This window comes from Lethenteron reissneri, chromosome 23 (assembly GCF_015708825.2).
Source record: "Lethenteron reissneri isolate LAM-NWPU_2019-01 chromosome 23, ASM1570882v1, whole genome shotgun sequence".
Taxonomy (NCBI): domain Eukaryota; kingdom Metazoa; phylum Chordata; class Hyperoartia; order Petromyzontiformes; family Petromyzontidae; genus Lethenteron; species Lethenteron reissneri.
Genome location: NC_083801.1, coordinates 17,032,880 through 17,046,647, shown reverse-complemented (window position 1 = coordinate 17,046,647; position 13,768 = coordinate 17,032,880). Strand labels below are relative to the sequence as shown.

The 13,768-nt window shown below is 49.9% G+C and overlaps 1 protein-coding gene across 6 annotated transcripts in view; it reads right to left on the bottom strand.

Annotated features, from left to right (window-relative positions):
• Positions 1-9,771: 9,771 nt before the first annotated feature.
• The window catches only part of RAPGEF4 (Rap guanine nucleotide exchange factor 4), an 88,614-nt gene continuing 84,617 nt past the window's right edge, over positions 9,772-13,768 (bottom strand). For all 6 annotated transcript variants that reach the window (XM_061557544.1, XM_061557545.1, XM_061557546.1 and 3 more), the window contains 2 exons: positions 12,915-13,109; positions 9,772-12,882 (listed from right to left, as the gene is read on the bottom strand). In XM_061557544.1, coding sequence (XP_061413528.1) covers positions 12,982-13,109 — 128 coding nt within the window. In that variant the 3' untranslated portion in view covers positions 9,772-12,882; positions 12,915-12,981. The remainder of the gene's footprint in view (positions 12,883-12,914; positions 13,110-13,768) is intronic.

The window sequence follows — 13,768 nt, the reverse complement described above, 5'->3', positions numbered from 1 at the left end:
GTGCATTTCACACTCGCCACAAACATAATGACGTGTGAAATTCCAGCATGCAGATATTTAATTAGAATTAACTGATGGCATGTTACACAGCCTGGCAGCACTTGGCCTCGGTGAACTTTAATTTATAAATGTGCCTTTGCTGCCGATCTCATTATGATGGGCCCTGGTACGGAAACAGCAAACACAAAGCCAGTAGTAGTCTAATCGGCCAGCAGGAATCGAAACACAGTCTTGTGGAGCGCACTTGGCTCACTTGCAGTCAATAGTTTCACGAGATTTGACTAATTACAATTTCTGTTTTAATTGCAACTTGTTATGTTTGAGTGTGACTTGGCCTAAATCAACATCTCCTCTGTTAATAGGGGGTTTCCCCTTTTTTTGGCAACAAAACTGACACCTTTTGCAAGGAATCATGCTTACATTAACCACAATACTTGCAGTCAAATGCAAACAAAAAAAACAATACTGATTGGTCCACACCAGAGACAGCTTTCTTTAGAGCCTAGTCTCATACGGTGTTCGACCAGATGACGCCAAAAGGCGCAAATTATCAGAGTATTGTTTTTTGTTCGCATTTGACTGCAAGTATTGTGGTTAATGTAAGTATGATTCCTTGCAAAAGGTGTCAGTTTTGTTGCCAGAAAAAAAGGGGAAAACCCTATTAGTATATTTTGGTACTGGCAAAGGAGGTACCATTATCTCCTCTGTTGTCATTGCAAGCGCTAGTAAATGGCACATTTTCTCCGTGAAAAAAAATGGGCAGAGGGCATCCTAAATTAAACACTCCTCGGAGGAATTTGTCTCTAGATGAATTATAGCGATATGCCACGACAGCGGCTGCATTTATAATTTAAATACAAACACATGATGACCGTTAGGGTGTTAAGATTGTGAGAGCATTATACATATATCGGGCTGCCCAAAAGTCAGGACACGTAGGGTTATTTTAATTTAATTTAGCACTGGAATTAAAACAGTTTAACTGTTTACTCTTTCAGTTAATATTTAACCGATTATCATTATTAAAACATGTTTCTTCTCTCTGTGAGGGTAACTTAAAAATTCGTTGTTTCAAAAAAACTCGACCAAGAACCCTGTAGATCATGTATGCATGTGGAGTAGGTCCAACTGAGTCACAGAAGTTCTTCTTCAGAGGCAACACATTTATTACACAACACTTATATACTAAGGGGGTAGCTGCCCCTTTACCAGATACAGCCTAGGGTGGTGACCACCGCAGCTAACCACACGACCATACAGGAGTCAGGGCTACGGCGGAACGAACCCGGACTCGGGTCCGGGGCCACGTGTTGGTGCCCCTTCAGACGTGGGACGTGGAGCTTCCAACTTGCAGAACGTCGCAGCCCCGGTCCCTCCCAGGGACCCACCTTATATCCTCGCGGGTCGGGGCCGGCTCCGCCCTTGGCCCCGCCTAACTTCGAGAGCGTTCCAGCTCTCGATCCCTCCCGAGAGCTCCCCCGGACACGTGATCACCCCCTAGCCCCCCCGCCCCGCTTGGGGGCCTTCCGATGGACACTCCGGATCACGTGCCTACGGGGTCAACCAGAGTGCCATGGCCCGGGTCAACCCTGTCCCTGGGCTAACACTCTCCCGCTCCCTCTAGTGGGAGCCCGCACTGCACGTTATGCGTGGTGCCCTCGCTATCCCAGCGCTCACCAAGCCCCGCTCGGGCTCGTGCTACACCCACCTACGGGGTGTACGCGATGACAATGCATCGCACGCCGTGCTCTGCTAGAGCCGCATCACTCTGCAACACACACGATACCGTCCACGATGTAAGTGCATCGCACGCCATGGCCGTCTAGGGCCGGCACAATACAGTGATGTCACTACACATGCATTCGTGTTAATGGAAGTCAACTTGAAGCTGTTAATATAAATTAAATAGCCCTGTGTGATTTATTAAAATAAATATAATAACCCGGTGTGTCCTGAATTTTGGGCCACCCTGTATAATGTGAGGTCACACGCGTTGGGCCACGTGTGCGGTGCTGCACCCCCCCTCCCCCCCCATGGAAATCTCGGCAAGCCTACAGAGGCGGCCGACGAAGAGAATTATTTAGCCCAGGACACGCCGTGCTTACAGGCGCGGGGAGGAGGGCGGGCAGCAGGCAAGCGTCGGTGTTAGCGCGCGCGACTCGCTATTCCGGAGCACGACAAATTGCTGCAATTACTGGCAGCAAACCGGACTTAATGCAAGCACGGGCATCTGGCTCCCGAATAGGTCGCTCAAACCTTACAGAAAATCGCAGTCGTATTTTTCATGATGCAGGTAATACAAAAAAAAGTTTCCTGGGCGGTGTGATTTCAGTGGGTGAATTACTCATGGCGAAATGTATGCAGATATAGAGCGAGGATTCGATTTTCATTTCCAAATTTTAGAGAGAGAAAAAAAATAAGACAATTTTCTGATATTTGTGGCAATTTTACATTTTCGGATAGTTTCCATCGTGCGCTCATGTATATTGTATTCTTGCTAACAATAGTGACGTTAACGATACCACGTGACACCACTTTTGACATCACATTAATTCTCGGTTTTGGATCAATCCGGATTCTCGGAAATGTATCCGGGCTTGATTTTCTGACAGATTTTTTAAACAAAAATCTGAAAGTTTGGAGAATATATCGAGGAAAAAATACAGTATATTTGTAATCTTGACATTCGATCTATTTGTACAAAAGTGTTGTGAAACATACAAGTTTAAGAAAAATATTTCCAACAATAATTGAAATCTAGTTGTACGACATTTAAGGACAGAGTACGAAAGTAAACACTGTTTAGTTTTCCATCAGCACAATTTCATCAGAAAGTTATCTTGATGAAATCCATTATATCTCTGTATTGCAATTTATTTCAGCTGGAGTATGATGAGCGTGATGAACTAATTAAAAACGGATGGTGCACGCAGGGTGATTAAACGTATCTGCATGTTTAAATAGCTGTCTAATTAGACTCACAATATGCACGGGCCGAGCGCCCTTTTAAATCTCTCGCTTGACAAGCAAAACTACTTTCATTTAACCTTGACTTCAGAACTGGGAGTCTATCGGCCTTAATTGCTGACATCATTTAACGAGGCAACGCAAACATCCCCCTTATCTGTTCTGGTCGACGCTTATTGTCACGTGCCTGGTAATTAAATCTGTGGTGGGAGCGTCCGCGATATAAATTGGAAATCATGGCCGTGTGATGCGCTGCAGGCTTGGGAGTGGCTTTGCCGGAATCTCGTGTAAATTACGCCCGTCTGTCATGCGACAAGGCAGCGTGACAAGAGACGCTCGCCGCTGCTGATGCGGCCGTTTCATTAGATCCCAAATGCGGCGGCGCGTCTCCGTCGGCGATTTAAAGCCGCTGGGGAAAAAAAAATCTGCCGGGAGACCGGTCGTTTAATGGGATCTCTTTAAGAAGTGGATGCTGGGGCACTCGGTGATGGACGGGGGGGAGGGGGGGGGGCTGTCACGGGCACTGCTCTCTGGGGAATATCAAATTAGGTGAGATGTACGTGGAATCGTTAAACTCTTTATGCGTGTGATGTTCTTCTCCGTTATGTGCACGTTTTATTCTCCTGTTGCACTCATTAAGTGAGGGAGACGTTCACGGGAGGTTGGGTGTAAAAGTGCCGTAAAAGTTAAACGTCAATTGTGAACGCGGTGCACGCGTACACTGCAGCAAGGCTCGACTCCCGTTGTCGAACCAAAATCGGGAAGTGAGCCACTGCTTAATTTTGGAGCTTTCGTGACTGCAGGAATTATTGTTTGGTTCTTTCGGTAAAGTCACGTATAAAGATAATTTTCAAGCTTGCGTACCGTACCACGTCGTCGTCCACTCATTGACATGCTAATTTTTTCTCTGCCCTCTCCCTCTCTCCGCCCCCGCCCCCTCTCTATATTTAAGGCCTCGTCACAGAGACGACCTCTCTCTTTGTGCCGATACGTGTTCTCTCTCTGTGTATCCTTGTGATATCTATCTGCTTATATGTCTGTCTATAGTTTTCTGGTTAGATTTTTGTTGCTATTTCTTTTATACCTGATGATGATTGCTTGTGCTGCAATCGAAACGTCGTAGTATGCTATTATTTAATTTATTATTTTATCTGTAGTATGCTATTATTTAATTTATTATTTTATCTTTATACGTGACTTTACCGAAAGAACCAAAGAATGAGCCACTGCTGTTTACTCTTTAGCGACACGCGTACCACGTCCTGCGAGTCTTATTAATGCTAATAATAGCCACGCTAAATTAATGTAAATCGGTATTCAATTAGAATGCAATGTTCTAACTAATTAACTTGAAAAAAGCCGTCAATGTTCATTATAATTGTCGAGTTAATGGTGTATAAAATGATCACGCGTGCAAAAATAATTGTACTCCCAGAACGTATTTGTTTTTTTTTTGCGGATCTGTCGAACCAAAGCAAGCGAAACATCTAAACCCGCCGTCCTTCGCGCTCATTTGCCGAGCCAGGATGTGGCGCACCGATCGGGAAGCCCGTTTCGCCAAAAGCACAACTAATCACGGGCGGGTCCCGGGCAGGTCACGCGACACTGGGAGACGAGTGTGGAAAATTGCGATTGTGTTGTGAAAACAGCCACTCAGGCGTGCGAGTGAAAATGAACAAGTAATTTAGCGGAGGACAGCTAGCAGCAATTGGCAGCATGATTCATCCCCAATCTGCCTCCTTGCATAATAAGAAATCAGCGCCTGCCACTGAGGAATTGTCTGTTCGGTTACCGCTGGGTGACAGCCTAATGTATTCATTTAAGTACAGGCAACACAGAAATATGCAATTACTTCAATCAGCCGCGCAGCCTTCAAACTCCAGTTAGTGCTGTTTGTCAGAGGAAGCAGTGCTCATTTACATAGAGTGCAACTAGCTATAACCAATTACAGCGGCTCGTAGTAGTACATCTCACAATTTCATTGCAAACAAATATTGCTCGAGTTCGGTTTGCAAAAACAGCTGACGCCCATTCACATAGCAGCACGGGCCGCGAGCGTGCGTCTGTATAAATTGGTCAAACGAGGCAAAATGTCTGTGATGGTTTTTGCAATATGTCAGGACACCATTTCATTTTGCACATCCCTAATATATATACAGTAATATATGATTCGTATGTGTGTGTGTGGAGGTGAACGGAAGTGTAGCGGTTAGCGCGCTGCGTTACGAACCCGGCGACCCGACACTGAATCGGTCCTGGGCCTCTCCTAGATTGACTCGGCCTTAAATGAGTGCTCGGTGCAGTGTGTAAACATCAGCACTGCGGCCTTCATAGGTGCTAGCTAAAAGCACTTGCCCCAACAGTTTGTAACATGCACCAAGTTCCTCTTGCTTGCCCACGCTGCTATCAAAAAAAGACATAAAACACACAAAATGTTTTTTTTGTGGGCATGTTCCGTGCCCGTCACCCTTTTTTGTTAGCATTTTAAAACAATTATGACAGATACTGTCAAGTAAACATCGACACCCCCCCCCCCTTGCTCGGATGAGCAATGCCGCTCTGCCATGCAGGTCGTAAAGGCGAGTTCGCGTCTGTGCATGTGCCGCGTGCTAACGAGCTGGGTGAGTGGTGTACCTCACGCGCAGGAGACTTTGATCATTAACGAGTCGTCAACGAAACGTCGTGATTTGTTTTATTTTATTTCTAACGACGTGACTTTACCGAAAGAACCAAAGAGTATGAGTCGTCAACGCGCGACCTTTGCCGGCCCAAGGGTCGCTTAGGAGAATGGCTCTGTCTTGCAGGGTGACATTTTCAACAGCCAATTTGGCCATTTTATGGACAATAAGCGATTGTCAGAAGATATATTCTTAGGTGTTTTCGGTAAAGTCACGTAGGTAAAACATCAAAATTAATAAAATAATAAAATAAAATAAAGATCACGACGTTTCGGAGGCAACACAAGTCCCCGTCATCAGGTGGGACAGTCACAGCCAGATTAGCTGCATCAAGTGTTTTACCTACGTGACTTTACCGAAAACACCTAAGAATATGATTCCTTGCAGTCACGAAAGCTTCATGTCAGAAGAGAATTAATCAGTAGGCAGCCCTATCCAGAAGCGCTGTAATAACGGCGAACGCAAAAATCCATTTTGTTTGGGATTTTACCGGTCATTCCGTGGTTGCAGGTAACATTACAGAGCCCATAGCTTTTAATGACCTGTTGTTCCTTTGGTGTGGTTTTAGAGAGCTTTGCGCAACGCTTAAACTCACGAAAAACTCGCTAAATTCACACCGTTCGCACTGATGAGAGTCGGTACTACATGTCCGTTCAGGACCGTTCACGAGGACGTAATGCAATTATCACCCCACATTTGGTTGACTGCCTGAAAGCTCCAAGTATTCGCTCGCTTTCCAGGAAACGACAGTGACATCGACAACTGAATATTATCTCACGCGCACAAACCTTTGGACTTTCATAAATTGCAAAGTTGTCAACAAAAGGCGAGGAATGTGAATTAATATATCAGGATCAACCTAGCGTGCCAGAGAAGCGCTCCGTCTCACTGAGCCTCACGCTCTCTGATCCGAGGATTGAGTTACCAGGCTAGGATTTGGACGAATGACATTCGTTCACACAGGTACGGCGCTTTTGTCAGTCCACTGCTGGATGAGGGGGGGCTCCCCACGCCGTGCGGGTCGTGGGGGTTACTCAACCATACTTCGCCACGATGGTCAATGCCATTTGATGAAGGCCGGGGAGGGGGGGGGTATAGATACGAGAACTCAGAACAATGGATGTTCCTGACGCACCACTGCCCTCTGCTGAGCGGTAGTGTAAGTGGTTAGCGCGCTGCGCTACGAACCCGGACACCCGGGCAACACCAGTGAAGATTATCTGACACCGGTCCTGGGCCTCCCCTAGGTCGACTCAGCCTCAAAACGAGTACCCTGGTGCGGTGTGTAGTAAACATCGCCACTAGGGAGGCAAAGGCGGTCGGGCGTGGTGCGCGGCCACACCCACCCCCTCGTGTGCCGTGCCGGCCTTCATAGGGTGCGCTTACTCGCTCAGGGCAACTTGCCGCAACAGTCTGTGAAGGCGACACGTCCCTGACAGCCACTAGACTCCGTCGTTATGGGAGGGGACGTCAACAAACCGGCGCTCGTGTTGTTGTTGGAACGCACGTGTTTGCACTCAGCTTGGTGCGGCAGGTGAGAGAGAGAGGAGAGAGAGGGAAGAGAGCGCGCGCGGTTAGCGGGCCACAGGTGAGGAGGAGAAGGGGCGGAGGAGGTGGAGCAGGAGGGAGGGAGGGATGGAGGGGGCCGCGTGTGGGAGCCGATACAAAAAGAATCTGCCGCTCGGCGGGGTCGCCCCTCTCGCGCGGCATGAAGACTCCGACCTGACGCGGCTTTTCCCCGTCGCCCACGCCGAACAATCGCCGCCACCGCGTGCGTCGAGACGCAATGGGACGTCGTTGATTCAAGTCCAGATGTGGATCGGCGACTTGCGCGCAGAGTTCAGCCAGCGGCGTCGTCTCGCTCGCTCGCTCGCTCTCTCTCCGCTCGCTCCTGAAGAAGCCCTCTCTCGCCGTGGCCACCAGACAACCTCGACTCGCTCCCGCCACGGTGTTGCGTCGCTGCCAAGAACGCAAGGAGTGGAATCGACGCGCGCCACTGGCAGCGGCGGTGAAGAAAACCCCCTCTGAGGAGTCAGAGTTCCACCGCGACAGACACAGCAGTTTCACCTCGGAGGGGTTTGGCCGCGAGCGAGCGCCTTGCGGAGCAGAGAGGGCCCGTGGGCGCGCCCCTGCAGCCCCCCCCAGCCCCCCCCCCTGCAGCCCCCCCCCCAGCCCCCCCCCCAGCCCCCCCAGCCCCCTGTGGTGGATTCAGAATCCGCGTCGTTTAATCGGCTCCCCAGTGGGGGTAGGAAGTACAGAGTGGTCCAGATGTCTTGTGACCGCCCCCCCCCCCATTTGAATTTTGTAAAACGGAATATTTTAGAAAGTAAGGTTTATTTAAAACAGATATGAGTATGCAAATAGAAAAATGTGTTATGGGTCGATTAATTGGGGGGGGAGGGAGGGGGTAGTCACAAGACATCTGGACCAGCAGTACCGTACAGTTGTTGGTATAGAGCGATAACCTCCCCCGCCCTCATCCCACAAAACAACAAACTCGCATCCACATCCTCCACGCCGGTTGTTGTGGCACATTCCTCCCTGGGGACTGCACGGACAATAGGTGCAGGTGCCGTGGGAAGTGGTACAGCCAGCATAAGCCAGCACCGCTTTAACACGCGGGCTTTCGCGACCAATATCCACGACAAAGGGTTTTGGGGTGAGATCGCGTGAATGTGTCGTTAAATCCGCCGCCACCACCACCACCCGTCGCGACCGATCGGTCAGGTTCGTCACGTGAACAAAACGTGCCATTTGGTGACGACTTCAGCACCACCGGTGTGTTGGAGAGTAAACGCACAACATTTACAATTCGAGTACGACGTCCTCGCTGGTGAATTACAACCGGCTTCATCAGGCGGTTAGTCAAAATTGTGAAGAAGTCTTTCTGTTTCGCAGCAGCAGCAGCAGAACGCCACGCGATGTTCTCAACAAAGGTGGCACAGTCGGGTTTTTTACAATCGGGTTTAATTGTCGTTTTATATTAAACCCGATCATCTGAGATTGGGAGAAATCCGGTTTCATTGGTTCTAATTGCAGAACCGCACTTCTCAACGATGGGCTTCATCCATTCCAAGCTAAGGAACTTCACTGGCGCCCACGATTGTGGAGGAGAAGCTCGTGTTCATCAAGACCAACCTGCCCGCCGCATTCTACGACTACCCTGTGCCCGACGGCCCCCCCGAGTACGATAGCAGCACCGACGAAGAAGCAGCCTAAGCCTCTCAGAGTTTCGTATTCATTAAACCAGGTTTTAAGTTCCCCGAAATCGGGTTTAATTATTTTAAAGAAAAAAAACCCGATGCCTGCCGCTGGAAAAAATCGGGTTTTTTTCCACCCATGGTTCTCGAGGCGACTGCGAAATGAACGAGGCGGTGGAGTTCATGAGCGCCGCACGGGATTCCTGGTGCGATTCGGGGGGGTCTTGGCAAGGAGAGTGGAGATAAAGGACGCTGCGGCGATTATAGCAATGGCCAAAACAAGAATGTAATTTATCCTTCCGCGATGGCAAGGTCTTTTAGTCCAAGCCGAGGCAAGACGACAGTACGGTGACAGTAATGGGCTTAAAAATGGCCAATTGTGGCGAATGCTTTTGAAATAATCATGCATATTTTATTGGGGACGTTTATTGAACACAAACTACTAATGCGGCCGGGAAAGCGTGCTTTTGCTAACGCAGTTGGATATGGGGCAAGCGCATAAAAAAAAGGCGCTCTAACGACGTGAAAGCCCCTCGGTTGTCATGGCCGATCCAAAGCTCGGCATCGTCGTCAAAAGTTCTCTCGCCTCCTCTACCGCAACGGGGTCTTAATTGCCCCCTGCATCTGCTTTGTCTTTAATCTCGCTTTAACTGCCGGCATTTTTACAGAGTCATTGGTGTGAGTGTCCAGAGTGAAATAAATCATTGAGTTGGCCAGTCTAGTGTTTTCTGTTTTACTACAGAGCCGGTCTTCAGGAGGGAGGGAATTCAGAGAGGGCCTTCTCCACTTGGGCAGTAACGCCACCTGACATCGTCACAACTCCCACGGTTATTTCTGCCACGTCCCAGCAACGCGTGGAGAGAGGTCTCATCACGTTAAAATATATATATTTTTAAACGTCAATAAAACACCAGAGCCATGCCACGATCATACCAACACTTTTTGTATTTTTTTAAATGAAATACATGCACGACAAAGTGACAGTTGTATATATTATTGCAAGAACCCACTTGCTGCTTTGCAAGAGCATGGCAAAGAGATCGATGTATAATCCAAGGGGCAACTCAGGCTTAAAACATGTTGGCATGTTTGCGAGGGTGCTGGAGATACGCTAGCAGCAAGTAATCAGCACGCTTCTCCGTTTAATATACGACTAAAGACGTCTAATTGCAGGGAGACATGTACACAGTTAATTATATTACAATATAGATGTGCATATAAATTAACAATAAATACTGGGCTATACAAAAGAAAGTAACAGGTTCGTCATTTTCAAAAATACTTTTGGCAAAATTAAACCCTAATTATAAGAACAGGTGAGAGATTAATAAAGCTTGCGCCATAGTTTAGTAGGACTTGCCAATTCAGTAGTTGCAATGAGATTGCGCGTTTAAAACAAAAAAAACGCAGCGCGAAAGGTAATTGTATCATAGTGCGTACTGTGTTCATGTGCAACACATTTGGTTGACGACAGCAAAAACACATTTTGGCCATAAACAATACAGTACACAGTGTTTGGATACCTCCAACAGTTTAACACTTGGAATAAAGTTGACCGTTAAATGCATGAACATGGTAAATTGAACGAAACTGGGATTTGCACAGCAGTTCAACAACACGACCCATGTCTGAGAACTCCTGGGCAGATTTATTCCTGGGAAGCGCCAAAGTTACTGTTGCGGGTGCGGGGCTGAGCAATGCGAGCTTCAGTATCCCTCCCCTGTTGCCTGGCCCTCCGAGTCATCAGCACCACCACTCACACCACTTCATCACCACCGCCACGCGCACCACTCATCAGTAGCACTGCTACACCACTCATCACCACCGCCACGCGCACCACTCATCAGTAGCACTGCTACACCACTCATCAGCACCGCCACACGCACACCACTCATCAGTGCGGTCAATTCTCCCTGCTCAACAGATCACCATGCATATGCACATCACTAATTACTATTGACAAATAAACACTTGTCAGCATATGACCCCTGCCCCACCCCCACACACACACACACCACCACCTACATTTGAGTGCCTGAGCATCAGCCACAATCACCACTGAAACAGGGCGATTGCTCCTTTGGAGCCAGTGACATTTACATTTCCCAAGTTCATATCAGGGAACTGGTCACACCACGGCTACTTTCCTAGCGCCGCACTACACGAATTGTAAGCTCGGCTAGCAGGCGATGAAAATGCCTAAGGTGCTGCTCGCCAACACCACTCGCCCCAACAGTCTTGTCAAGGCGACACGGGGGACGGGGGGGGGGACCTCATGTCTTCGGTGTAAAGTTGCCGTTGAGAAACAACGGCAAATCGCTCACGGCTCGTACAAACGCGGAGCCGCGTGCGAACGCGGCGCTACGGGCTCTTCACGTGAGAGCTCTCGTGAGAGTCTCACGCATGAGGCTCTCACGGGGTGCGCCTCGCCGCTGTGCCACCCCACGCGCCTCGGCGTGCAGCTGGCGCCGCGGCGCGCTGCCGTCGGCGGTCACTCAACGTTGGTTGCAAGCGCTCCGGGTGCGTACGTCGGGTTGAGACGCGTGGTGTTGTTCGTTCGACACGATGCACGTACGTACGGAGAACTTCTTTCGCATCGTGCACAGCCGACGTACGCCAATCGGAGGCGCTGATCGCGATGGCAGCCACTTCAGAGACGTCAGGCAACATGCTGTACGGCCACGGAAATACACATCGGAGAGCTGCAGAAGCAAAACCGCGCAAACCTCCTCCGTACGCAGCTTTGTCTTACTCGACGCCGGTGTGCGCCGGGCATGGACTGTGGCACGAACCGGGGCACAGCGGAGACGCGGGGAGGTCTCATCTCACACCCTGCAGGCTTGCAGGCGTCATTTAACAACTGCAGCCGACGAACAGTGACCATGAACGTGGCGCGATGAACGTACGCGAAGGTCATGCACGCAACGCGTGACCGAGCATGTTTCTGAAGGGAGTTGGTAATTCTGCAGTTTTACACCGCAAAGCGGCATCCGGGAGAACGCGCGCACGCGGCTCTAAAGGTTTGGGCCGCTGCAGGTCGACCCTAATTTCAATTATATAAAAATGCAAAAATACCATCTCTTCCTTCCCAAGAGAAAAGCAAAGAAATCGCTCCGTCCGCACGCATTCCGTTTGTGTATTTTACTACACAATCTTTTTTTTTGTCCACAACATTTTTAAAAAGCATTCGGTGCTTTGCTTGGAGCGTGTTTTTTTTCTTTTTTAGGCTGGAAACTTAGTTAAGCCCCTTCTTTGCAACAGGAAAAACAAAAATCATTAACAAACGGTTAAACTTCGCTGCCGCAGAAATTGTGAAGCACAGGCGGCGGCTTCCTTTGCAGTCAGCGCAATGCTTCGTCGACGAAGAGACAACAGCGATTGAAAGGGCGGTAAAATCGGCCACCTCGGCGTCATGATTTTTACAGAAATAGTATACAAGTGCCGTGTTGACACGACCTGGGGGGGGGGGGGGGGGGAATGCAACCTGATAAATCGGCGGCCAGGTTTTAACGAGCGTTTTAACGAAAGAGAACAGAAGTCAACCGCACGGTGCAATGGGGGTGCCTCACAGGGTCATCATTCAACGCCACAAAAAAACTGTCGAGAAATGTCAGGAATAAAAACATTCAAAATCAAATAAAACCAGCGATAAAAAAGAAAATCACCAGAATATAACGAGCTTCACTAGCTGTAGAAAAAAAGTACAAATCTTAGTGAACGTTTTTTCCCGCTGCAAGTCTGCATGTGCGGAGATTCACATTTCCGTGTGCTTCAAAAACTTTGTGCAATCGAGACGAGTGCCATGCGGCCGTTGGGGTCGTGGGTCGTGGGGTCGCGAGGTCGCGGGGTCGCGGGGGTCGTGGGGGTCGCGTGGCGGTGAGCGTAAACGGATCACGCTTCGACTCGCGTCGGCGTTGCCGGTGCCGGAGACGTCGGCGCTTCCTAGCACCAACGCTGCCACCGCTGCCCCTCACTGGGCGCAGCGGTGGCGCCGATCAGAGCGACCTCGAGGGGCAGCCACCTCGAGGGGCAGCCACCTCGAGGGGCAGCCACCTCGAGGGGCAGCCACCTCGAGGGGCAGCGGCGGGGGTTGGGGGCGGGGGGAGCGGCGACGGGGCGCTGACACCAGGGGGGGCTCAGGGGCGCCGCGGCTCCAGCTTGTTGGAGAGCTGCGAGAGCGTGCGCTGGTTGTCGATGACAGCCAGCTGCCGCACGTAGGCGCGCACGTCTGCGTGGTTCTTGGCGGCGAGCGATGGGTCGGGGCCTGGGGGCGGAACACGCACACAGCATTCACGTCATGTACGGCCCTCGGTAAATGAGCTGCTGGACGAAGGCCTCCGCACGCCTTTCGGTCATGGGGGTTGCTTTTGTTACTTTACTTCACCACGCTCATCAAAGCGGGTTGGTGACGCGAGGGAGCCTTGCACCGGTTCAGATATCGCTCGCCACTGATGTCGGGCGTGGCCAGGAATCGCCGCAACTCCATTTTTAACTCCACATTCACAAACATTACAACGGCATTCTCATGATAATATCACGATGTCGCAGCCTATAACGCTCGTTAGGCATGGTGGCCATACATCCTAGGACACTTCCCAGGCCCAACCATGCGAAGCTTCCACGATCTGACGAGATCGGTCGAACTTCACGTTGATTCGGTCATCGGTTACGTTGTGAGCCCGCAGAGGGCAGTCCAGCAAAAATGCCACTGTAGTACCGACAATAATCTGAACTTGTCACGTGCACAGTGTCCGCTCACTCAGCGCGAGGAAAGCAGCCAAGGGGGAAAGGCAGCCAGGCAGTGATCCAGCGCCAGATTTACCTCCATATATGAAAGTGTCATTGGCCAACTTAATGAGCGTTTACATGTGGGAGGAAACTGGAGCGTCGCTCCAATCCCGTACAGATGGAACAGGTGGGATG